Source organism: Vombatus ursinus, unplaced genomic scaffold (assembly GCF_900497805.2).
Source record: "Vombatus ursinus unplaced genomic scaffold, bare-nosed wombat genome assembly UNPS02014926.1, whole genome shotgun sequence".
NCBI lineage: Eukaryota > Metazoa > Chordata > Mammalia > Diprotodontia > Vombatidae > Vombatus > Vombatus ursinus.
The window spans coordinates 2700491-2727921 of NW_020954704.1; the positions used below are offsets into that span (position 1 = coordinate 2700491).

General features: G+C 37.6%; 1 protein-coding gene across 2 annotated transcripts in view; it reads right to left on the minus strand.

Moving 5' to 3' along the window:
• GPHN (gephyrin) overlaps positions 1 to 27431 on the minus strand; it is a 757059-nt gene that overhangs the window by 58005 nt on the left and 671623 nt on the right. For both annotated transcript variants that reach the window (XM_027843732.1, XM_027843731.1), the window contains 2 exons: positions 26896 to 27049; positions 14706 to 14827 (listed from right to left, as the gene is read on the minus strand). In XM_027843732.1, the coding sequence (XP_027699533.1) occupies positions 14706 to 14827; positions 26896 to 27049 (276 nt within the window). The remainder of the gene's footprint in view (positions 1 to 14705; positions 14828 to 26895; positions 27050 to 27431) is intronic.

Here is a 27431-nt window from a genome sequence, read left to right on the forward strand (position 1 = left end):
AGGGCTGGCACTCTGTCCACTCGGCCAACCTAACCGTACCAATGTCCCATACAGATGCTATTAATTGTTTTTAGCTATTATTAAGGATGGATGTGATTTCCTCAATTATGATGAACTAATAACTAAGCTCTGTGAAGGGTATGGTATCTTCAGATGACTAAGGACTTAGGGGTACACTTCTCAGTTTAGAGTCATTGTTGCTTTTTCTTTTTCTTTTCTTTTTTTGCTTTTTGATGAGGCAATTGAGGTTAAGTGACTTGCCCAGGGTCACACAGCTAGTAAGTGTCATGTGTCTGAGACTGGATTTGAGCTCGGGTCCTCCTGACTCCAAAGCTGGAGCTCTATCCACTGCGCCACCTAGCTGTCCCCCCATTGTTGCTTTTTGATACTTGAATCTGCCTATTTAATATTATGTTAACATCCCATTTTTTGGGAAGGCAGTTTTGTCATAATCATAAAATGCAAGGCAATGCCTTCATAATTGTTTGGTTCTTGTGGATTCAAACATGGTGTTCAGTATGTGAATGCAGATTTATTTTTAAAATATTTTATATAAACACACAGACAGACAACAGCTGCTAATTAGTTTCCTGTTTCACCTGCAACAGCATATACAAGTTAAATCATTCTAAGATGAGTAAAGATGACAGAGAGATGGAGAGAAAAGGTTCTAGAATTCTGAGACTGAGGATCAGTTGGTTATTCACATTAAAATGAACATGGTCAAACAATGGTCCAGGGTATATACTCATGGGTTGATGATGAAATTTTCACCTATAAATACTAAATCTCAACCTATGTGGGAAAGCACAGCTAGGCTTCTCATTCTTCCCAAGGCAGTTGCTTCTCAGGGGATCTAGTTGAAATCTTATTCTTGATAACATATAGACCACCTTTGGGGCATAGCCAAATTTCCTCAGCTTCTATAAACAGGATTCTTGTGCAATGTCACTCCATATCAAGGCTAAAATGGGGGTTTTATACCCTCATATAAAGATGAAGAAAACTGAAGCCCAGGGTTACAGTGACTTACATATCCAATGTCACCAATTTTAACTTAACTCTGACTTCAAATTCAAGTCTCTTTTCACTATGTCATAAATTGGGTTTTCTGCCATTTTTCCTTCTACATTAGCAGTTCCTGACTTATGAATGGTTGAATTCCAACAGTTCATTTCTAAGTCAACTGTTTGGAATTCACAAGGCATTTTGCCATAAAAACAATATTATAAATGACAGATTCTGAGGCCAACTCAGAGAGGCTTATATAGTACATAATGTGGTTGAAGAGTTTAAAGCATTATAGATCCAGACCTGGAAAGGACTTGGAAGTTATCGATTCTATCTTTTCACAGATGAGAAAAATGATATTAAAAGAGGTTACACAGGGAGGAAGGAGGCAGAGCTGGAATCTGAACTTGGGTTCTGTGACTCCAAGTTTGTCACTCTTTTCATTATCTCACAATTGTTTCCAGTTTCAGAGCATGAGACATGGAAGGGAGAAGGAGGAGGACTAGTTAAGGAATTCCTGGTCATAGGGCTGGCAGAATTTGGAAACTGACAAAGTCTCTTCTCTCACTAATGTGTTCGTACTTCTTTCTCATGTACCTTTCCCAGGAGCCCATGTTATGCTGCTTCAGTTCCCGTCTGTATCCAGTTGCTCACTTCTGAAGGTTTACTCACTGCCATTTCCTCAGTGTACCCACACAGCTAAGTGTTAGGAAGAAAGCAACTAGACTGAATTAATTGACACTCAAGTATGAATAACTTAGCTTCTATTTTAACTAGATCAAAGTAATTTTTGTTACAAGGAGATGCTCATTAATAAGCTAAATGAATATCTAATAGAAATTCAGACAGTATGATAATGTGAAGAGAAAAAATCCAGATGGTCATTTGTTGAGTTAGGAACTGCCTGAAAGGTACCATATTAGCATCGATTAAAATTGACTTCTATTTGGTGTTGAACTTCTAATCGTTATCATGCGTGCAGATGTCCTATGACTATGGGACATGTTATGAATTACCTGTCAATGTGATTGCTCTGCTGGGGAACCCTTTAGGTAAAGCTCTATGTAGTGTGGACACGGTGCAGAGGCAGTGGAAAGATCCTTGGATTTGAAGTTGGGGTCCTGGGCTCTGCTCCAGCTCTGCCTTTTACCATCTTTGATCTTGTGCAAGTTACTTCCCTCTTTGGGCTTGTCCTTATCTAGGCAGCATGGAAGCTCAGCTGAGCTCCCTCTCTGCTTTGGTAGGTCATGTGTTTTGGAATGACTCAGTAGTTCTTTGGTCCCCGGGGGGTCACTGGGGGAGAAGGATACATCATGGAAGTATGGTCTCTGAGGTAGCAAGAACAATCCACTCAACTGTGCCCACAGGGCTATAAAACTGTGCATACCCTTTGACTCCTGTCTTCCAAAGAGATAAAAGGAAAAGGGCCTAGGACAAAAACACTTATGGCAGCTTTTTTTTTTTTTTTTTGTAGTGGCAAAGATTTGGAAATTGAGGGGATGCTCATCAATTGGAGAATGGCTGAACAAGTTGTGGCATATGATTGTAGTGGAATATTATTTTGCTATAAGAAATGACAAGCAGGATGATTTCAGAAAAATCTGGGAAGACTTACAAGACTTACATGCAAAGTGATGTGAACAGAACCAGGAGAACACTGTACACAGTAATAGTCATATTGTATGATAATCAGCTGTGAATAACTTAGCTATTCTCAGCAATACAATGATCCAAGACAATTCCAAAGGACTTACAATGAAAAATGCTATCAACCTCCAGAGAAGTGGATGGTGGAGGAGAGGATTCTGGGAAGATGGCAGAGTAGGTCAGAAAACTTTCCGCTCTTCAAATTTCCTCCATAAAAAAAAGACAGAACATCACCACAGAGCAGCAGAAATAAACACGGGGTAAAGCAGTTATTATCCCAAGACAATTTGAAAAGACCTCTGGAAAGACAGGACCTCCAGAGCGAGGTTAGGCCTGAGTGAAGTGCAAATGTCTCCAGGCTAACTCTGCAAAATCAAAAAAAGAACAAGCCCTGGGGGCAGCTGGGTTGAGGGGAAGTCTTAGCCTTAGAAACTTTCATCTCAAAGACGGTGTGGGGGGTCTGATGTTTCAGGAGGAGAAGTCTGAAGGACCCTTCCCAGTAGAGGACACCAAGCACAGCTGTGCTGACCAGATGCGTCCAGTCTGTGGCTGCAGAGACAAGGAGCGAGCGCACACCTGGTGAGTGCAGTCGCGAGGGGCAAGGACCCTGTTGGCTCTGAGCACTTGCAGGAGAGCAGAGTGCCTGGTTTCAGTTCCAGGGCATCAAGGACAGCTGTAGTTTGCAGCCACCTGAGGGACCACAGGAAGCAAGAACATTTGTAGGAAAGTGGCTAGCGGCCATAGCTGTGGCTTAGGAGTGGAGAGGGGAGCCCAATGTTGGCCCCTGAGATAGACCTCAGAAAATAACAGTAAGAAGGACCTGAGGCTTGGGCCATTATTCCTTATACCTTGGGACTACAACTTGATTACACTAATAGCTGCTAAAAACAAAGTAAAACAAAAAATAAATAAAAATGAGTAAGCAAAGGAGAAAAAACCCAACTTTAGATATCCCCAACTATAGGGATAGAGAAGATCTGGGTTCATATTCAGAGGAAGATAAAGGAGTTAAAAAAGCCACTCCTTTTTCAATGAGAAATGTCAAAAAAGAGTATTTGGAAAAACTTGAAAAAGACTTTAAAAATCAAATAAGAGAGATTGAGGAAAAATTAGAAAAAAATTAAGAGCAATCCAAGAAAAATATGAAAAGTCAACCAACTGGAAATACAGAATTAAAAACTTACGGAAGAAAATAATTCCTTGAAAACTAGAATTGAGAAAGGGGAAGCTAATGATGTTCTAAGACACCAAGAAATCATAAAACAAAGTCAAAAGATGAAAAAATAGAAGAGAAAGTTAAAAATCTCATCAGAAGAACAGCTGATCTGGAGAACAGATTGAGGAGAAATAATATAAGAATAGTTGGACTACCTGAAAATTACAACTAAAAAAAAAAAAAGACTTTTGATACAATATTACAAGAAATTATCAAGGAAAATTATCAAAGTTCTAGAACAAGAAAGCAAAATAGAAATAGAAGAAAATCCACCGATCACCACCTGAAAGAGATCCCAAGAAGAAAACTTAGAGGAATATCATAGCAAAGTTTCAAAGCTTCCAGTTTAAGGAGAAAATATTAGAAGCAACAAGAAAAAAATTGAAATATCAAGGAGCTATAATAAGGATTACACAAGACCTAGCAGCTACTAAGTTCAAGGACCTTACATCTGGGAATATTATATTCTGTACAGCAAAAGAGCTGGGATTATGACCAAGGGTAACTTAGCCGGCAAAGTTGAGTATAATCCTGAAAAAGAAAGAGACATTTAATGAACTCAAAGACTTTCAGGTTTTTGTGACAAAAACCCCAGAACTTAAGGGAAAATTCAACCTGTAACATCTAGGAGAAATATAAGGTAAATATTAAAGACCAATTATAAGGGACTCAAAAAGGTCAAATTGTTTACTTCATATATGTGAAAATATTAGCAGTACTCTCATGATTGTCCTCATTATTTAGGTAGTTTCAAAGAAAGGCTTAGGCTGAGCTGAGTATGGTAGGGTGATTCTAAAAAAAATAAAACTGTAGAGAAAGACAAAAAGGAGTAATTATCTCACAAAAATGAGGCATAAACGGAAAAACTGATACAGAAGAAGCTAGTGGTGGAAGGGTAGATAGTGTTGGAATCTTATTCTCGTAGGGAATGGGTTAAAGAGGGAACAACATACACACACACACATACATACATACATACATACATGCATGCATAGACACACGTATATATAGGCATAAAAGTCTTCTAAATTCAGAATGAAATAAGAGGATAAGGGAAAAGAAGTGGGGGAGTGGATAAGGGTGGGATTCTTCGAGGGGTGAGTAGGTTAAGGAATAGGAGGGCATGGTAGTGGGTAGAAGTAAAGCAGAGGAGTGAGGAGGGATAGGGTAAATAGGGTGAGAAGGATAGTGAGGAAAAATAGGAAGGAGGAAAACACACAACAAGTAATTGTATCTTAGAATGTAAATGGGATGAATTTACCCATAAAATGGAAAATTAAAGTTAAAATAGATTTATTCAAAAGTGAAAAGTAAAGAAACTATACTATATGTCAGCAATATTATTTAATATTGTGTTAGACCACTTAAAATACCAAGACAGTATAAAATACCTGCGTGTATACCTGCCAAAACAGACATAGGCACTATATGAACATAAACATAAAACACTTTTTATACAAATAAACTCAGATCACACTAATGCATTGCTGGTGGAGTTGTAAATTGATCCAACCATTTTAGAGAGCAATTTGGAACTACACCCAAAGGGCTATAAAACTGTGCATACTTTTTGATTTAGCAATACCACTTCTAGGTCTGTACCCAAAGAGATCATAAAAATGGGAAAAGGATCCACATTTAATTTTTTTTTTTTTTAGGCAATTGGGGTTAAATGACTTGTCCAGGCTCGCACAGCTAGTAAGTGTCAAGTGTTTGGTCTGAGGCCAGATTTGAACTCAGGTCCTTCTGATTTCAGGGCCAGTACTTTATCCACTGCGCCACCTAGCTGCCCCAAGGATCCATATTTACAAAAAATATTTATAGCAGCTCTTTTTGTGGTGGCCAAGAATTGGAAACTGAGGAGATGCCCATCAGTTGGGGATTGGCTGAACAAGATGTGGTATATGAATGTAATGGAATACTATTGTGCTATAAGAGATGATGAGCAGATGGACTTCAGAAAAACCTGGAAAGACTTGCATGAACTCATGCTGAGTGAAGAGAGCAGAACTAGGAAAACACTGTACACAGTAACAGCCACACTATGTGATGATCAACTTTAAAAGACTTAACTCTTTTCAGCAATACAAGGATCTAAGACAATTCCAAAAGGCTCATGATGGAAAATGCTATCCACATCCAGAGAAAGAACTATGGAGTCTAAATGATGATTGAAGCATACCTCATTTTTTTTTTTTTTGGCTCTTTCTTTCTTGTGGTTTTTCCCTTTGGTTCTAATTCTTCTTTACAACATGACTAATGTGAAAATATGCTTAATACGATTGTACATGTATGGCCTACATCAGACTGCATGCTGTCTTGGGGAAGAGGGAGGGAAAGGAGAGGGAGAAAATTTGAAACTCATTTGTAAAGGTGAATGTTGAAACCTAAAAATAAATATTTAAAAAAAGAAATAAACTCACATCTAAATAACTGAAGTAATATTTGTTGTTCATGGGTAGGTAAAGTCAATATAATTTTAAAAATGACAATTTTACCTGACTAATCTATTTATTCAACATCATCCCAATTAAATTACTAAAAAATTATTTTGCTGAGTTAGAAAAAATAATAAAATTTATTTGGAAGAACAAAAGGTCAAGAACTTCAAAGAAACCAGGGAAAAGAGATATAAAGGAAGTAAATTCAGCAGTGTCAGACCTTAAACTATATTATGAGGTGAGAGCATTGTTCAAGTATGAAAAGAATAATTTTGCTTTTTTTAAATTAAGATTTTATTGTATAAATAAAACCTATGTAGCTAAGAATAGAAGGAATGAAGAAAATTGGGAAAAAAAAGTTTCACAGATAATCTCTCAGATAGGGTGAGACTGGGTTGCAAATATTGTTGTGGTGTAGGAGATGATAAGCTGATTGATTTAGCAAAAATTTAGCATGATTGACATGGCAAAGACTTGGACTTAAGAAGGAAGATGCCATCCACCTTCAGAGAAACAGATGATAGGAGGAAATAAGCATAGTACTGTCTTACATATATGTGTATGAGTGTATATGTGTATATATGTGTATGTTTATAGATATCTATGTGTATGTATATATATCCATGGTTAACTGTAGCCTTCTTCAGGGTGGTAGGGGGAGGGAGGGGGAAAATAAAGTAAAAAGTGCACAGCAGAGAACAAAAGAAAACCAACAAGGAAGCAAAGAACAGCTGGGCAGCTTTGAAAATAATGTGTAGTATTTACCATATAGATTTTCTTGAAATGGAAATTTATTGTTTTATATTCAATCTTCTCTTATGGTCTTCTGGGTACATGGCAATATATTTTTTTTCCTTTTTTCATTTTGTTTTTAAGTTTAAAATTTTAAAAAAATTACCAAAAATAAAACTTATGGAATCTGAATGCAGATTGAAACATAGTTTTTTAAACTTCCTTTTTCTTGTTTTTTTTTTCAGAGGGGGGAATCTGTTTTCTTTTGCAACATGACTAATACAGAAATATGTTTTGTATGACTAATATATATAATTCATATCTAACTGCTTGCTGTCTCAGGGAGGGGAGAAGGAAGGAGGTAATTTAGAACTCAGTTTTAAAAAAACAAAAGCTAAAATGTTTTTACATGTTATTTTAAAAAAATATAAAAATTATAATTAAAAAAAAGGAGTGACTTCTCCTCTCTCTGGACTGTTTGGCATGTAACTCTGTTTCTGTCTCTGTCTCTCTAGGACTTCTAGGGAAGAATAAGGAAGGGGCTAAGTGCAGTTCTGCATATTTGTGCTGCAAAGGTGAGCTCGAGCCTGAGCCTCTGGCTGCTTTTCTTCTTTGTGTTTTTTCCTAGTGACCATGAAGCAATTATGAGAGAGAGGATTTTTTGGGTGGCTGTCTTGGGAGTTCTGGGTCAATGTCAGCTGTACTTCAGGAGGAGCACCCTATGGTACTTCTTGGAAAAAATGATGATAGAAGGGAGTTTGCCAGAAGACAGTTACCTTAAGGTGCTGTCTGGACAGTGCATTGGCAAGACGAAGGTAAAATACCAAGTTAATAGTATCATAAATACATCATTTTAAGTACCAACATCTCAGGAGAGTATAATATGCTATTGTTTAATGTTTAGGTCTTTGTCATTGTACCTGCTTGTGAGTCTGTTTTTTTTAGGTATTTTTTTTTTTGTGATAGTGGATGTAAATACTTGTCCTATGCCTGATATATATGGTATGTGGAGTATCTTTCCACTCCATTATAGATTTTAGACATGAACCAAACCTAAACTCTAAGTGATTTTCCTCAGGGCTCCATGACACGGGTATAAAGAGCCAGAGATTTTGAGACAAACAGCCTAATGTCTTTTCTTAGGGGTTAGGCTCTTCTAGGACTGAATCCAGTCTGCATCTATGATGGAGAGCTAGGAATCCTTTAATGGGAGAGAGTGGTTCAGCCCCTTTCAGGGCTCAGCAGGGGTCCTCTGGTGTTATATCAGTAAAATGAAGGTATTGGATCAGATGACCTCCAAGCTCCCTTCCAGTCCTAAATCTATGATCACACATAATTGGCCTGACTCATTTAGTGATTTTTAAAAATTGTAAGCTCTCAAATTAAACTTGATAGCTCCATTTAGCCCCATTCTCAGATCATTGTCCTCAGAAACTCCTTCTCCATGCAGTGAGGTGTGATAGGGCAGTCTGGGGCCTTTTTGTGGGCTCCTAAGCCCTGTGAGAAATCATGACAATAGATGTCACAAAACAAGGTCAATGATGATTTATACTGGAAGTGCTCTTACCCAGTATTTAAGTGATCCATTGATAGTACTTTGTAAAGGAGCCAGTCAGAAAGCCCAGTCCCAGTGCTTCATTCAAAAGCATATATCTTTTTGAGGCAACAATTCCCTCTGCTATTTTTTCCTAACTGAAGAGGAAATAGTTCATTAAAAAAAAGGTCAGCAAGTATGACTTGCCAAAGCTAATTTAGTTTTTCTAGTGACAGAGGAAAAATAGCACCTAAAACAGCACAGGATGTGCAGAAAGAATTGTCCTGCAGACATTGGCTTTCTGAAGGACCTACTATCGCCTGGAACGGAAGGTGCCTCCCTGATTTATATACTACAGAAAAATATCAATGAAATACTCAAATGCTACAAAATAGTAACTAACATCTTGTATTTTTAGTAAACTGTTATATAACATGGTCAGAGAACTCATTTTTATCCATTTTCAAAGACACAATTAAAGAAGTTAACATCAAAATACATTGTGATATTTAATCACTGATGACTTAGAAGGTGTTTTTGACTCTTGGAGTATTTAAGTTATGAAAATATCTGAATATGAACATATATTATTGTACTCTAGATGTGAGGAAGTCCTGGCTAACAGAGAATAGAATCAAACCTGTGTAACAAAATCCTGTGTAACAAAAATGAGTCTATGATACGTAGGACTTTTCTGAAGTGGGGTTTAGTTCCAAAAAAATCGCCCTCTCACTTCTCATTTTCTCTTTCATATTGTTCCTATCAGCCAGGAAACCTCTTAGGTTTCTACTCTATCTTGTTCCTGTACCTCATGCATTCACATTTTCCTAAAGGAAAATTCACTAAATGGAGTCAAAGGTAAAATGACCAGCGCTCATAAAGGTTGAGTGATCTATTTCTCAATTTCAACTCTTTACCCTCTCTTCCTCTCTGGATGCTGCTGCTTTTTCCAGATACAATTTCACTGTTAAGATTGATATATTCTGCTCATTTCCCAGCTTTCTTCATCCTGGAGAAGTCATAAATGAGCCTGGAAAGTGCAGCTTTATGGATTTTTACGTCTATTTCCTATACTAGGGAAATAATACTATTACTAATACAAAGTCTCTGGAAAAAAGGTTATTTTCTTTCTTTTTGAGCTGAACATGACTACAAAAGTGAATGAATTGCTTTTGTCTTTCCATCTCCAGCATCAGCCCAGTGCCAGGCACTTACTAGGTACTTAATAAATGCTTGATTGATTGACTACAGCAATCTAGATTAGTTTGATACTTCAAAGACGTGATTTTGTTGTCTGACACAACTGGTGAGAAATGATTGACTTAGGCTACACAGAACTGTAAGGGCATTTGCAAATACAAGAAAGTGGTTTACCACAGTGCAGTTCTTGCCAAATGAATGCAAGTTGTGGCTGTATTTCAAGAAGAGAGGCCGGTTATCCAGCTAGCTAACTCATGAAACTTAAGAGTCATCCTCAAAGGTGGCCACGGCACCTTCTTACATTCTGCATAATATAGCAAAAATAAGTTAAAAAAAAATCTTAGTGAGTAAAATGACAATAGCCCAAATATTGTAGAAGATTTTGGAAATGGTTGTTGAGCTTAAACTTATTGGCAGTGATAGCTCCCGCAGTTTAGACATGGTCTGATTTTTGTCTTGGAGTCCTTATTACCTAACACAGTGCCGGACACATAGTAGGTGCTTAACAAATGTTAACTTATCGATTGGTCATAAAATGTGGAGATTTTAGGGGAAATCATAATAGCAGAGCTTTGCCAATAGGGTATGTGAGTATATCTCACACAATTGCACATAGACAGTGCAAGCAGGAAGGAGGGTATCTACTTACCTTCCAAAACTGTGCTCTTAAAAGTCACCAATGGCTTTCTAATTGCGAACTCCAAAAGGAGTTGCTGAGGTTTTATCCTCTTTCACCATGTAGCATTTGACACTACTGGTTGTTGTTGTTGCTGAGTTGTTCCGGTCGTGTCAGACCCTTTGTGACCCCATTTGTTATTTTTGTTTTATTTTGTTTTTGTTTTTGGCAAAGATACTGGAGTGGTTTGCTATTTCCTTCTCCAGATCATTTTACAGACGAGGAAACTGAGGCAAACAGAGTTAAGTGAGTTGCCCAAGGTCACACAGCTAGTAAGTGTCTGAGGCCAAATGTGAACTCAGAAAGATGAGTCTTCCTGATTCCAAGCCCAGTGCTCTATCCATTGCGCCTCCTTGCTGCCCGACACTATTGGTTACCCTTTCCTTACTGAAACTCTTCTTCCTTAGCTTCTATAGTACCACCTTCTCCTTAATGGTTCCTTTTCCTCGTGTTCCTTCTCCCAACTAAAGGGGAAGATTCTGTCCTGGGCTCTCTTCTCTCTTCATTCTATGCTTGTTTCCATTCGTGATCATATCTCCCCCCCTTTACTATAATTTCCTAAATGTATAGTTTTCACCCAGACCTCTCCAAAGCCCTAGTTCTACGTTTCCGATCGTCTACTGAATGTCCTCTCACAGAGCACCTGGGAGTCCCTAACTACGTTTAAAACCAAACTCATCAGCTTTATCCCTCCCCTAAATGTATCCTTTTGACAACAATATCAGCTAAAGAAAAGGAAGGAATAGGAAACGTAGTCAAGTTGATGGTGATGAAGAATGAGGATGGGGTGAATTATAGTATATGAATTCTTAGTATGAGGTTTTTATCTGAAAGCACTTTACATATATTTTCATCATATCCCCTTTGACACAATACTATGACTGAATGTGGTCTAGCTCAACAAAGCAAGCTGAGCTGACTCCAATAGAAACCAGAGCACCCACAGTTTCTTTGCTAATGAAACCCCTCCTAATTTTGCTAGATTATATAAACCACTAAATTTTGTACAGAGTACCAGTGTTTGTAGTAAATAATCCCTCTCAAATACAATCCAACATTTATTAATATAGAGAGGAAGTAAAATACCACGGAAAATTGTAGAATCATAAGATCTGAGTTCAATTCTTGCCTCTAACATTTACTACTGAAGCAAGTCAATTAACTTGTCTCAGTTTCCATCTATAAAATGGGAATAATACAATTTTAACTTTCTACCTCATAATTATTGTGAGGAAAGCATTTTTAAAGCTCATAAATGTGAATTAAGTGCCTACTACATGCAGTATATTTTTCTGTGTACACTAAGATTATACTTGTTAAAATTTTGGGTGCACATTTACAAAGTTTCTGTGTAAACTAAAGATGAGCTACCTATAGGCAGAGTTTGAAAGCATGTATTAAACCTGCTGATAATATCAATTTGGTAGGAGCAGTTAGTACTTTACTAACTACCTTAGCAATATTAGTCATAGGTTGGAGAAGTTTGAAGTCTAATAAGGACAACTGCTGAGTATATAGATAAAGGAAAAATAAACTGCATTTATACAAGACAAAGCAGATGGGTTTTGTACAGACATGACAGTAAAAGAGGAATTACAGGAATTTAGACCTGGAAGATATCTTATAGGTTATGTAGTTTAACTGTATAACTTTGTAGATAAAGTAAGAGGCTTGAGGGAATGGAAATGACTTGCCCAAGGTGACAGCCTTAGTACTTGCTGGAAGTAAGATGCAAATTCAGGTTTCTAGACTCCCCTGTTTAGAGATCTTTCCAATACAAAATTCGATCATAGGGGGTCATCTTGGATCATAAGTTAAACATGAATTAGTGAAGGACTCCTATAGTGAAGAAAAAAAGCAAGCAAGATCTAGGATCAAAGTATGCAAATTATGGAGAGGCAAATTGTGCTTAAATATAAGAAAATTTTTTCTAGCAATTAGAGTTGTAAAAAACACAACAGACCACTTTCTGAGACTGTGAACCTTCAGTCACTAAATGTGTTCAAGAAGAGATGCATGACTGTCCATCAGGGATGCTGCACATGGATTTTTAAAAATTGGATTGGTAGGGGCTGGACTATATCATCTTAAAAATTCCTTCCTACTCTAAGATATTAATAATTGCAAGCATTTATATAAACCTTTAAGGTTTGCAAAGCATGTACATATATTATCTCGTTTGATCTTATAATTCTTGGGATGTGGGTTGAAGACTAGATATTTCTTTGGGTGTAGGTTAAAGAATATAATCTCTCTGAGTTTGAAAAAACAGAGTTGTTTAAATTTATTTAAGGTTGCACTTTCTCTTTTGTCTCTCTTGGCACAGCTGGGTAAAGTTGGTGAGTACTTGGAGACTGTTTTCTCCTTTCATTTTGCAGACAGTGTAGACTTTGTCCCAGACCCCTTCAGGTTTTCCCTAGTGGTTTTTACATGGTAGCTTCTATGTAATGTTTTTATTCTCATTAGCATACAACTGCAAAGGTAGCTAAAAACGAGGGGGGAGGCAACCTTCCTAGAATATCAAATGACTTTAGCAACAGAAACAAGAAGAATTTAATCTAAATTCCCTGTACAGATTCCCATTAGAACAGTCATAAATTCTTTTCCTCTTGTTACTGGATGGATTCACTTTCACTTCTACATTTTAATCTAGTTATTTCTTTGTTCATTTTAGGGCTTTTCAAGGATGAGAATGTGTAGATATACTCCAACTTTTTATACTGACTCTTATTCTGATGTGAGGTACTGACAGCAAAAAGTTAAGTTTACCATTGGAGACTGGGAGTTTTTTTTGATTTTATTTTTTAACCTGATTTCCCTGCTGGCCCCTACTATGTATAATCCCAAAGAGATGCCAGAGATTATTCTTCAGAGCACTATATGAACATTATTGGCTGTGAAACCTGAATACATCCACTGTATTGACTTCAGAAAATGGAGCACCAATGCCAATATGAGTTTTTTCAATGGTGACCATTCATTTAAAATCAGAGCTACTGGCTTTTTTTTTTTTTAAATGGCAGTATGGCAAATGATTAACAGTGTTTTGGAAGACAAAGCAATGAGACAAAAAGAGTAAAGAGGCATATGTCTCATTGCTTAGAGAAAGTCTATTGTGAAGGTACTTATAGAACTCATTTTTGTGTTTGAGACTAGGAAACAAGGAAACCTGTGGGGTCTGAAGTAGTTAGTGTTGTTTAGGAAAGAGACTCAAATTAATCTGACAGCCTTATTTTCCCTATTTCATGGCTATTTATTTCAGGATTTCATGCATTTGTGCCTCAGAAACTTTTCTTCCTCTTCTTAGCATCTGATTTTATCTTTCTTGGAGTTGTTTGCGTTAGTATATGGTTTTCAAGGGCTGGAAGCCTGTGTGAAAGAAAGACTGGTTGCTGACCAACCCAAAATTCACACAGATTCTGTTTTTCTGTAACTGGTTCTTTTCACTCACTTGTACAACAGCTGGTTAGGGTTAAGATTATGTAGTTCATGCGGATGGAACATAGTGATACCAATCAGGCCCACATCTGAGTACAAGACTCTGTGCTAGGAACTCAGCTACAGACCAGTTGTAGGCTAAACATCAAAGTCAAAACAAATGTCAAAGGTTTCCAAAGGTCAAAAATTGTCAAAGGAAACGATCTCCACCAGAAATAATCTTAGAGATTATTATAGAAGAGATTGAAAAAAATGTGGAGAAAAGGTGATTGTAAAGAGTGAAATGACAGAAAAGAAATGAGCGGTTTTTTAGGTGTCAAGGTAGATGCATGTTTCAAGGACTCAAAAGTCAACACTGAAAGAACTGGAATGCTTAGGGATTATGCATTCAAATTTTAAAAAATCAGAGCTGGAAGGGGTCTATGAGTTCTAGTACTGACATCCTCCCTACTTTACTCACTGTGTTCTCCCTAGTCCTTACTGCAGGAAGCACAGGAATGAGTTGCAAAAACATTACTGATGTTAGGAGTAGGAGGAGAAAGCCAACACCATAAAATAAAGATTTCTATAATGGGAAAACTCACAGCAATGCAGAATTTTCCTTTTTTTGCTTCAATAGCCACTTCCTGAGAAGAAAAAATCCTTACAGGATATCAGTATCTCTATAACCCTCTGGCTCCCAGAGACTGACATAAATTACAACATTTAAATAATTTTCTTTTTTTTACCTCTTTGGGTCAAACTTCACTAACTTTCTAAAGAGCCATATTTGTACAATGTTTACTCGTCAAATTAACATTCAATACTTACTTGTCTCCTACAATTCCCAAGTTGATGGTTGGGTAGCCATGTTCCTGAATTGTTGCTAGGAGAGTTGAACGATTGCTGTCTCGAATCTTTCCTGGTAAGAGGTCATCTTCAGGATTCAGCAACTACAACCACCCCCCCGAAAAAAAGACAAAACCCCACCAATTAATCTCTTATGATAATGTTTTCTTGAAGGGTGCAGTTGTCATAAGTACACCCATTCTCCTCTGATAGACACATGTAATAGAATAAGCCCTGAGCTTCCTCTGCCCATATTCTGAAATAAACATCCTGTTTTAGAAATAAGTCAATACAAAATATATACTAAGGAAATACAAAGTAATTTGGGAGTTTGGGAGAGTAGCAAAAGCTATGGGGTTCAGGAAAGGCCTTATGTAGGAAGTGACCTTTGGGATGAATCTTGAAGGGAGACAGGTTCTGGGAGGTGGAAGTGATAAGGGAGAACACCTTTGGGGAAATCCTATACAAAGGAACAAAAGAAGATGAAATACTGTGTATGGTTACAGTACATTAGCCAGTGTGGTTGGAATTTAGAGTGTGAGAAGGAAAAAGGGACTGGGTTAGGTGCCGAACTTGTGATTTCATTGGTACAGGGGACTCCAAGGTTGAGAAAACTCACTTTACCGTGTGTGTGTGTGTGTGTGTGTGTGTGTGTGTGTGTGTGGAGTAATGTGAAATAAATCTGGAAAGATCAGTTAGATATAGATTATGAAGGATTCTAAATGAGTTTGTGTTTCATTACAGAGGCAAAATGGAGCCCCTGAAACTTCTTAGGCAGGACCCAACTTCTGCTTTAGTGATATCTGTCTGATACCTTCACAGAGGATGAGTTGGAGCCACTCGGTGCAGAGAGACCAATTTAGAAGCTTTTGCAATCATCAAGGCAAGAGATGAGGGCTTAAACTAGGGTGATAGCATGAGTGAAGTGAAGAGAAGAGATGCAAGAGATATTGTGAAGATGGAATTGAGATGATTTCACAACTTACTGTGGTGGAGAGCCAAGGATAACTGAAGCAGCAAATCTAAGTGACAGGTAAAATGGGGAAACTGAGAAGAGTGGCGGGTTTCAATTAAAGAAAAGACAAGGCATTTATCTTTTCACTAAATATCCTTATCTAGCATATGTGAAATTTGATTTGCTCCTGGGACACCCAGATGGAGATCACAGAATCATAGATATAGAGTTAGAAGGTAATTCAGAGGCCATATAGTTCAACCCTCTCATTTTACAAATGAGGTAGGGCTTCACTTGCTGCTATATTAATCACTCAGAGGTAGGATTTGAACTATGTCATAGATCACAAAGCTGGAGTAGGAGTTCTTAACCTTTTCTTGTTTTTTGTTTGTTTGTTTGTTTCTTTTCTTGCTGAGGCAATCAGGGTTAAGTGACTTGCCCAGGGTCACACAGCTAGTAAGTGCCAAGTGTCTGAGGTCAAATTTGAATTCAGGTCCTCCTGACTCCAAGTCCAGAGCTCTATCCACTGTGCCACCTAGCTGCCCTTTACCCTTTTCTGTGTAGGTCTAGTTAAGCTTGTGGACCCCTTTTGAGAATAATGGTTTATTGCCTATAATTGAAGGAAATGCTAAATTTCATTTAGAGATTAGTGAAATTAAAGATGTAATTTTTTCCCATCCAAGTTCAAGGACCCCCTGAAATCTATCCATAGACCCCAGGTTAAGAACCCTACTCCAAGCTAGAAAGGACCTGAGAGGCCATCTAGTTCTTCCTCTTCATTTTACAGTAAGGAAACTGAGGTCTAGGGAGGTCGTATTTTGCAAAAGGTCACATAGGTAGTAAGCATCAGAGGCAGGTTTTGAACCTAGGTCTTCTTACTCTTACTCCATACTCTTCCTAGATGTACAATAGGCAACTGGCAATGTGGGAGAAGAGTTCAAGAAAAGGATAAAAGTTGTTTACATAGATTTGAAAGATATCTGCATAGAAATGATCACTAAACCCACAGGAAATGATGAGACTGCCGAGAGAGAGTAGAGAGGGAAGATGGCTCAGAATAGAACCCTGGGGTCCACTCATACAAATGCAGGGGGACATGGATGATGACCCAGCAAAGGAGACTCAGAATGAATGACTGGATAGGTAGGAAGAAAAGCAAGAGAAAGCAGTATCATGAAAACCTGGAGCAGGGAGTGGGAGGGGGCAGGGACAGGGGATGGAGAGTATCTTGGAGGATGGAATGGTCAACAGTGTCTGTCAAATGGTACAGAACAGTCAAGAGTGATGAAACCTGGGAAAAAGACATTGGGTAGCAAGTAAGGGATTGTTGGTAACTCTGGAGGGAAGTTTCAGTTGAGTGATAGAAACCACATTACAAGAGGATACGAAGTGAGTATAGGGCTTTTAAAATAGAAGTTTTTTTTTTTTAATAAATTTGCCAGAAAATATAGGATGATAAATTTGAATGGATGGCAGGGTCATGTGAAAGTTTTTTAAGGATGGGGGAGATTTGGGCAAAAAGATTCAGGGATAAGACAACTTGATGCAACTACAGAATTTCTCATAAGTTTTTACATGTAATAATATGTTGAATTCACAAAATAATCTTTTTCCCCCCAAGGAGAATAAATGCTTTAGAGACAGAATCTATTAAATCCCTCAAATTTCTTGCCCTCAGAACATCCCTATTAAATAACCAGATTGAATATAGACCGGTATTTGATTGGAACCTGGCCAAAACACATGACTTACTACCCCCAATCTCAAAGGCAAACCAAACATCTAAGCTTCTCTGCCCCCAATGTACATATTCAATCATGGTATATGGTTCTAGTCGCGGTAACGAGCTTTCATTCTCTTAGTCACCCAGGCTGACAATCTTTGTCATCCCTGACTCTTGTCTGTTCCTCATCCTCCATAAACAATCAGTTGCTGTTACTTATTGATTTTATCTCCACCACATCTCTTGTATCCACCATCCTACTCAAGGCCCCCAGCATGCTGTCTCAGGAGGGTCTCCTCAGTGCTTTCCCTACTTCCAAACACCGTTGCTCCCTTGCTCAAAAACCTCCAGGCCCTCCTCATTGTTTCTGTTATGAAATATGTCTCAGCCTGACATTCAAAGCTTTCGACAATTCGGCTCCAACTTGCCTTTTGAAAGTTATTTCATATGAGTTCTTGTCATATATTTGATGATCTAGCAAAGCTGGACTCCTTGTTATTCCTTGAACTAAGCATTCTAATCCACCTCTTCACCCCTTCCTGTATTCTCGCATGTCTGGAATCTCTTCATTTCTGCCTCTCAGAATCCTTTTCTTTTCTCAAGGCTTATCCTGGGAGCCATTTCCTCTGTGAAGCTTTTCCTTGATCCTCCCAAGCCTCTCCTTGATTCTCAATCAATCTCTCCCTCTTTAAATTACTTTTTATTTACTTATCTGTGCACATGTTACATTCTCTACTTTATCTTCCCAAGAATGTATGCTCTTTGAGTGAGTGTGGACTATTTTGTCTATATCTTTATAGCCTCTGCCTTTAGCATAGTGCCTTGTGACCAAATGAGATAATATCTCTAAAGCGCTTGGCACAGTGTCAGGTGCATAACACTCACTTAATAAATGCTTATTCCCTCTCTTCCTCCCTTGTACATAGCAGTTACCTAATACATTTGGTGAATCTTATTGGTAAAGAATTTTGACTTTATGTTAGGAAAGTCCTAGCAATTAAAGGCCAGACCCTAACAACAGGTAGTAAGATGGAGGTAGGGGTGGTACGCCCAGTTTATTCAGCAGCCCCTAAAAATTAATAATGTGCCTCAGTCATAGCTGGCCTTTGGAGTCAAACTTAGATACATACTTAACACCACCTAATCTTGGGAATGAATAGCTATTAAAGTCTGAATATGTTTAAGTTTATTGAAGTCATTATAATGTTATGGAGGCTGAGGCTCTTTAACCCCCTTAATCATGGAAGTAGTCTCTATAAGAAAACAGTATGCTTATATCATCCCCAATGTAGGGTACTGCACATCAGCTGGTTAAGTTTTCCCTATTAATAGGGCATTTTCTTTGCCTTTATATTTATATTCCACTACAAATAGTGCCAGAAAAAAACCCCAGAAAAAATACAGATATTTAGAGAGTGGGTCTCTGTAAAATTGTCACAATGAAATAATGGATAGTTTTAGGAGGTGTGAGTTTTACAGTGGAGTATTAAACATTTTCTTTTTTTAATTTAAATTATATTTTCAGTTCAAATTTTCTCCCTTTTTCAAACATTCCCTCGTCTACTGAGAAGGTAAGAAATATGATGCCCATTATATATATGAAGTCATGCAAAACAGATTTCTACATTAGCCATGTTCCCCCTGCATCCCCACCCAAACAAACAAAAAAACCCCCAGAAAAATAAAGGAAAAAATATACTTCAACTAGCACTCTAAGACCACCAGTTCTTTATCTGGAGATGGATAGTATTTTTCATCATGAGTCCTTTGGAATTGTGGTGGATCACTGTATTGATCTGAGTTAATGAGTTACGAAGTCTTTCCCAGTTGCTTGTCTTTACAACATTGCTATTACTACGTAGATTGTTTTTCTGGTTCGGCTCACTTCACTTTGCATCAGTTCATGTAAGTCTTCCTAAGCTTTCCTGAAACCATCCCCTCCATTGTTTCTTACAGCACAACAGTATTTTATCACAATCATATATCATAATTTGTTCAGCCATTCCTTAATTGATGGACATGACTTAAGTTTCCAATTCTTTACTACTACAAAAAGGGCTACTATAAATATTTTTGTACATTTGCGTACATTTCTTTATTCTCTGATCTCCTTGGGATATAGTGGTATATTGCTGACTCAAAGGGTATTCAGAGTTTAATAGTACTTTGGAAATAGTTTCAAATTGTTCTCCAGAATGCTTGGACTATTTCATAGCTCCACCAACAGTGTATTAGTGAACTTATTTCCTACATCCCCTCCAGCATTGGTCATTTTCCTATTTTGTCATTTTAGCTAATCTAGATGGATATGAGGTGGTACCTCAAAGTTGTTTTAATTTGCATTTCTCTAATTCTTAGTGATTTAGAGCATTTTTATATGACTATTAATAGCTTTAATTTCTTTTTTCTAAAAACTGCCTGTTCACTATATCAGGTTGTATGCTGTCTGGAGGAGGGGGAGGAAGGGGAAAAATTTAGAACTCAGAATCCTATAAAAGTGAATGCTGAAAACTAAAAGTTAACTAAATAATTAAAAAAAAACTGCCTGTTCACATCCTCGACCATTTATCAACTGGAGCATGGCTCCAATTTTTAAAAATTTGACTCAGTTATATATTTGAGAAATGAGACCCTTATCAGAAAAACTTGATGCAAACTCTCCTCCCTCCCGCCAGTTTTCTACTTTTTGTCTAATTTTGGTTGCATTGGTTTTGTTTGTGAAAAATCTTTCAATTTTATGTAATCAAATTTATCCCTTTTATCTCCCATGAACGTCTCTATCTCTTCTTCAATCATGAACTCTTCCCCTATCCACAGTATTGACAGACAATTTCTTTGATGCTCTTCCAATGTGCTTATGATATCACCCTTTTTGTCTAAATCATGTACCCATTTTGAATTTATCTTAGTATATGGTGTGAGATATTGTTTTATGCCTAATTTCTACCAGACTACTTTCCAATTTTTCCAGAAGATTTTGTCAAATAGTGAGTTCTTACCCCTGGCAAAGAACCGTGTCAAAGAAGACTCTGGAGTTCCTACAGACTCCAGGAATGTATTCCTAAATTCTAGACCTGGTGACTATGGAGGTAGAAGGGAATAATGTTTTATGTCCTCTTAACTCCTCTTAACTTTGAAGTTGATTCTTTTAGTCTCTTAATTAGCAAACTATTTTTAAAACTGTACTTTATGGTTCACGAGTACCTTGTTGCATTTTAGCCCTTTAGCCTGAATCACTATATTCTTAGCATAAGAAACAAGTTCCTATTCACCCTCTTTTATTGGTACAATGCATATCTAAAGGTATTGATAAGGATGGCAAAAATATTCTTAGCCTCTTAATGACATTACTGCAAAAGCTAAATTGGGAAAGCAAAGAGAATGAGAATAAACTGTTCCTGATTATCAGGCAATTAAGAGTCAGAGATAAATGAACTTTTGACCTTTAAAATGTTGTGCCTTTAAGGCAGAGGAGCATTTAAAAGATCTGTCAATTAGTAGGGATTATAGGATCATTGATCTTGACCTGGAAGGGACCTTGGAAGCCATATAGTACAATTCTCTCATCTAGCAAATTAAGAAATTTCCTATCTATTTCTTAACAGAAGGGAGAAAAGGCCTCTGCCTTAATGTTAAGGTTGGAGAAGCTCCTATAGTGGTCTGTAATCAGAGGTTCAGCATTCCTTGAGTGTGAACTGACATGCTTTCACTGTATGAGTGGCATGAGACTTGTGTCACATAATCTACCTCAACAACTTGACCTTTGTACCAGCAGTTTAATAAAACTGCTTTCTCTGAGATGGGTGGTCTCAGGAAAATATTGGCATGACCATGGAACCCTGTAGTCTATAAGCTTCATTTATAGGAGGGTGGAGAAGAAGAATAGGAAAATGAGGTAGAAGAAGATAACCAAAGTATATCAGTACAACATGCCACAATTTCAAGATGGCCTTGACTGTCTTCTCTAGAATCAGTGGTTTTCTGTGTTGAACCTGAGCTGTGGATACTATATGATTCTCTGAGTAGAGGATGATATGGAACAGATAGTTTTACTCTGACCATTGGGATCCCACCAATTTGAGTACATGGGATTTCTAGGGCTCCTATAACTTTTTGTTATATGAAAAAATTGGTGGTTGACACAGACCCATCATGAAGGACCAGATGTATCTGGATGATCTTGTTGTAGTTGGGAAGATGTTAGAAGATCATGAGGAAAGACTGTTGAAACTTTTAAATGAGTTAGGAGTTACTGGTCTGGAAGTGTCAATTTATAAGTCCCAGTTCTGTAAAGTCTGACAAGTACATAGGTCATATAGTATCCTAGTAGGGAATACTGATCCCTGAGAACATAAAAGAAGGGCTCCTCATTTTGCCATATTTACAGGATTGTTGAGAGATGAAGATTTTGCTAGGATTTGGTTGCTACTATCAGAAATTTCTGAAGAACTATCCATCATCACAAAATCTCATTTTTTCAAAGTGATTTCATTCACGGTTACATGGCTAAGATATAGAGGTATGGTATAGTAGAAAGAACACTTGACTCGAGTCAGACAACTTCACTTCAAATCTTGTCTTTGACACTTCCCTCACATGTAACTTTGAGCAAGTCTCTTAATCTCCCTAGACTTCAGTTTCCTCATCTGTAAGATGTGGTGGTTAGCCTAGATGGCCTTTGAGGTCCTTTCTGGCTTTAGATCTATATATGGTCTTATAAAAACCAAAAGCAGAAAGGCAAAGGAGGGAAATCATTTCTGAACTCTCTGGCACAGTTTATAGATCATTAGTATGACAAATGTGAGCAGGTATTTAAGGATATGGTTAACTGCCACATACATGTACCATTGTTGTCTTTTATAGACTGAACAAGCCAATGAAGCCAGGCTAGAGGGTTTGAAAGCAATTTCATACCAGTAGAGTAATCATGACCAGAAGCCTACTGCATTTACCAGCTGAGGTTTGAATGGCAGTGAGAAAGACTTATTATTCCACCCACAAATTAAAGTTCTTGGCTCTCAAGTGGGATGTCACTGCTAAGTTCCAAGACTGATGTACCAAACTTGATTCCATACATAGATGAACAATAATCCAATGATTTATATTCTAACAAGTGCTAAGTTGGCCAGTGCCAGTTTAGAATTGGTTAGGAGCACTGGCCAATTATGAGGTCAGTGGATATTATTGGCCAGGCAGAAGTGGGGAACCTGTGGCCTCGAGGTCACATGTGGTCCTCTAGGTCCTCCAGTGCAGCCTTCTGACTGAATCCAAACTTCACAGAACAAATCAGGCCAGGGAAAACCAATGTGAATATATATTGTTCCCCTGTCACACAGAATCTAAGCATCAGAAATCCTGGATAATTCTTCAAGAATGGGGTGAAATGAATGATACATAGGCAGTGGGATCACTCACACAAGAAAAAGTAGCTAAAAGTCTAGGACTTCAAGAAGGAGTAAATGTTATAGCACTGAACTGGTCTCCTCTGCCTTGATTATTTTTGGCGGCAAGTACAACTACAGCATGACTTCCTATGAACTGTGCCACAGGTAAGGAAACAGGAACACGACCCTCAGAGAACTCAAGTTTTGTTCCCCAGAAGGCACCTTGCTAGCAAAAGAGTAGAAGAAATTGGAGCTCTACAATGGAATACTGCACCAGAGTACAAACAATCCTACCCAAGGTATAAGAAGGCAGTAGATATTATCCAAGGCTTATTGATCCATGGTGACAGAAATACTTCATGGTGATTCTGGATACTTGGATCAAAAGAAAACTGAAGCTGATACAGAATGGGGTCTGTTGGCCCAAAGTGGCAGTAAATATATTTGAGAAGTATTCCTGGGTCAACAGTGAAGGTGTAATACATGTAGCCAGAGAGTGATCAGTAATAGAAAATGTGTAAAATCTACTTTGTATGAAATCCAATATATGATATACTCTGTTTATTTATATATAAGTGATGACTCAATCAATCAGGATTTATTAAGTGCCTACTAAGTGCCAGGTACTGTTAGGCACCAAGGATATAAAAACAAAGATGTGACAGTCCCTGCCCTCAAGGAACTTAAATTCTTTTGGGAAGACAACCTGTACATAAAGAGAGAGACAAACACGTACACACACGAAAAATATTTACATGATAAAATTTGTAAGGTAATATTTTTGAAGGGGAGGGCATTAGTATCTGAGGGCATCAGGAAAGGCATCATGTGGTGTTTGAACTATTCCTTGAAGGAATAAGGGATTATTAGAGGCACAGGCTAGGAGGCAATCAATTTTAATGGGAGAAAGCCAGTGCAAAAGCATGCAGATATGAGATGGAGTGTCATGTGTGAGAAATGGCAAAAAGGCTAGTTTGGATGGACTGTAGAAAGGGAGAAATGGGAAAGGGAAAAATGTATAAAGAGGAAGGAAAGGCAGGTTGAGACCAGGCTCTGAAAGATTTGATCTTAGAGCAATGGCAGTCACTGAATTTACTGAACAGAGAAGTGATATACATGATCAGACTTGTGCTACAGAGAAATCACTTTGGTAGCTTTTGTGTAAAAAGGATTGGAGAGAGGAGAGAATTGAGGAAAGGAGACCAATTAGGAGGTTACTGCAAGAGTCCAGGAGGGAGATAATAGCTTGAACCAATGTGGTGCCTATCATATGGTACATAACCCTCATAATATATTACAGTATCCTATCTATCCGTACGTGTTCTCTTTGATCTACTGCATTCAACTATGCAATGTGTTTTGTATTACGTATTTTCATTTGACTGCTCTAACTTTGTTATAGGATGCTATATTCTATGTTTAGGCATATGATATGTGTTTGCTACATTGTATAAAATTCTAATTTGTGCATCAGGTTCTGTGTATCTGCATGTGACCTGTGGATTGGAGGTGACTTCTTCAGACTATGCTGTACTCAAAATAAAGATTATTTTACATGTGTACCTACAGCTGTACAATGTGTACCTACAGCTGTGCATACCTGCAGTGTGATTTGTAGGGACTGCATTTCTTTTCTTTTTTCCTTTTTTTTTTTTTTCTTACAGAGTGGAAGGAATGTCTTGGGCAGGGGGGAATGCCGCCAAAATTCAGACCTTTAATATCTCAGGTTTGTTCCAGGGTTAGTATAAGAGAGTGAATGAGTTGGAATTATAGCTGTATCCCTGGATCCAGGAATCTTAATAGAATCTTGACAAACCAGTGGGGCAAGCCAAGATGAATGCCTGCAGAAAGTCTTCAGCAGGCACTCATGCTGACTGCTCGTTACATACAGAAAGACAGAATTGTCAGGACATTTATATGAGGGGTTTTCCAGATGTGATGAAAAGCAAATTGTCCTGAAGCCCCACTGGTGTATCAGTCTATAGAAGAACACCTTGGGAACAGGTATTGAGGATTTTTCTAATGTCTTACATTTCCTTTTCTGTTGTTTGCTTAAGTTTCTATTAACAGGGTAACAAGTGAGCATCTGAGTTGACCTGACACAGGTATGGCAGCTCAAGCCACATAAGGTACACTGATTAGAAGATTATTTTCCTCCTCCTTCAATGGGCCCCAAGCCTATGGGAGGGCTAATGCTTCCTACCACAAGTTACTAATTATTATTGATATTATTAATATACCTTTTGTTATCCCCATAGTCTTGAGGGTAAGGACTGTTTCACTTTTGTCTCTTTGTACTTCTAGCACCTGGCTCAGGGCATAGCCTTATATATAGTAAATATTTAATGAAGGTCTGTTGAATTAAATTGCACAGTACACTCTTCTTTGGTTCAGTACACTGTGCTAGGTATCAAGAGAATAACAAAGATAAGACACAGTCCCTGCTGTCAAGGAACTTACAATCTTATATAAGATAATACATGTACATCAATAAACATAACAGTGAGATAGAATTTAATAAGGATAAATGTGAAATTCCATACTCAGGATAAAAAAATCACTGCACATGTAAAAGATGAGTACATATGTATAATTGTAGGTATGTGCAATAAATTTCCTGACACACAAAATGGCATATTTAATGTCTGATAGAATAATATAACATTAGCATCAATAGTTTCTCACGGAATGCCTAGATACATCATGCAGAACACCACTGTTCCATGAACATGGTTTGGAAAATGCTAAACTAGATGCAAAATGTTTTTAAACAACCTTCAAAGACACTTAGATATAAGGTTCCCATAAGTCACATTAAACCCAATTCCTGATTCTGAACATTATATTTGAATCATTTGGTCTGTGGAATATGAAACACATCCAGCTTCTCCTTTACTATTATAGTAATATAATTACTATATAATACTGATTAATAATTATACTAATATAATTATTGTTCTCTGATCCTAGAGAGTTAGAAGTCAACAGATAATACTGGAAAAAAAGATGAGCATACCCGCTGGGAACTAAACAAATGTGGAATGTTGATTTTACCTTTATTAGCAATATAAGAGGAGATTTTTTTTTTTTGTCCCAAGGAAAAGCCATAGGGTAATGTCATATTCAGGACTTTAGAAAATTAAAAATAACAGGCGGTAATAAAAAAAAAACAAATAGTTTTTTTTCAAAAGATGTCCTCCTTACATCTTTTGACAGTAATATTTTAAATAATTAAAACATTAAAAAAATCTTGTCCAGTCAGTTACTTAGCAAGCACTTATCAAACATTTACTATGTGCCAGGCAGCTTTCATATCTTGAGTTTCCAGAAGTGAAAACTAAACGTTTAGCCCCAGAATTCCCTTACTGAAACGTGGCATATCCCAGACAAAAGACCAAGAAAGTTCGGAAGAGTCATCAGTTAGGACCAATATAAACTTAATTCAACTTCCTGAATTAGGCTTGAAGCAGCATTTTGACACATTAGAAGAGCAAGACGCCTTTAAGAGAAGAGACTAAACATCAATCTACTCTAAATGACAACAGTCACATGGCCTTTTGAGCAGGGAGAAGGGCTAGCTCTGGTGTCCTGACTGATAGCATTACTCCCTGCCCAGGGCTAGTCCAGTATCTCAGTAGCAGGGGAGTCACACTTCACCGCTGTTGTGGCTTAAGTGTTGAAAATACATAATCAAGTATACGCAGCTTCCAAGTGATGATTTCTTTCTCTTCTAAGGGATGTGATGGTTACAGAGGCCACTGGTTTTAATACTTTATTCTAATGAATTGAAGGACATTACTGCTTCTGAACATCTAATTTCTAATTGCTTGGGTAGCATTCTCATTTTCTCTACCTAAACTACTTGGAAACCATCCTCCTACTTTCCTGTTAGAAGATCATCTTGTCATAGGATTATAGGTAATAACTGGAAGGGGGCTCATCTTCTCTAAACCTGTCATTTTACAGAGGAAGAAACAGAGATAATTTCGCAATATAGACACAAGGAATGTTAATTCACAACATTTTAGGTAGATCCACAACCCTAATTAGAATGGATATTAGAAATGCATTAAGTTGAAAGTAAGTTGGTTTTTTTTTTTTTTTTTTTACCTCATTCCCTGTTGACATGACTGCAACTACTGGAAACTTGTTAACTTCAACTTCTGTGACACCAACAGTTGCCAGGAGACCAATCTCTGATGGGCCCATGTGGGTTCCCTTGGCCAATACACATTCCCCTCTTTTAATGTCATGGCCAATGGGTCTGAAAGCCAGAGTATAAACAGAAAGGTTGTGATTCAGAATAGCAAACTTTCAACTCCCCAGAGAAAAGATGTACCTTTTATACCTCCAGCGATGGAGGTCACTAAGGGATGAAATACAGAGAAGTTGGACAGGAAGTGAGGCCCATATAATTTAGCATTTTTATCTTTAGAGTTAAAAAACTGGCTACTATCTAAACATACTGTTTAAGAGCAGGCATTCTTTTGTGTGATGGATTCCTGCTTCAGAGATTAAGGCAAGATCCAGACTTTCCATTATTAAAAAAATTGTTCATACATGTAATTTCCAAACTTTTGCCTACTATATCACCTTTGAACACACACACACACACACACACACACACACACACACACACACACACA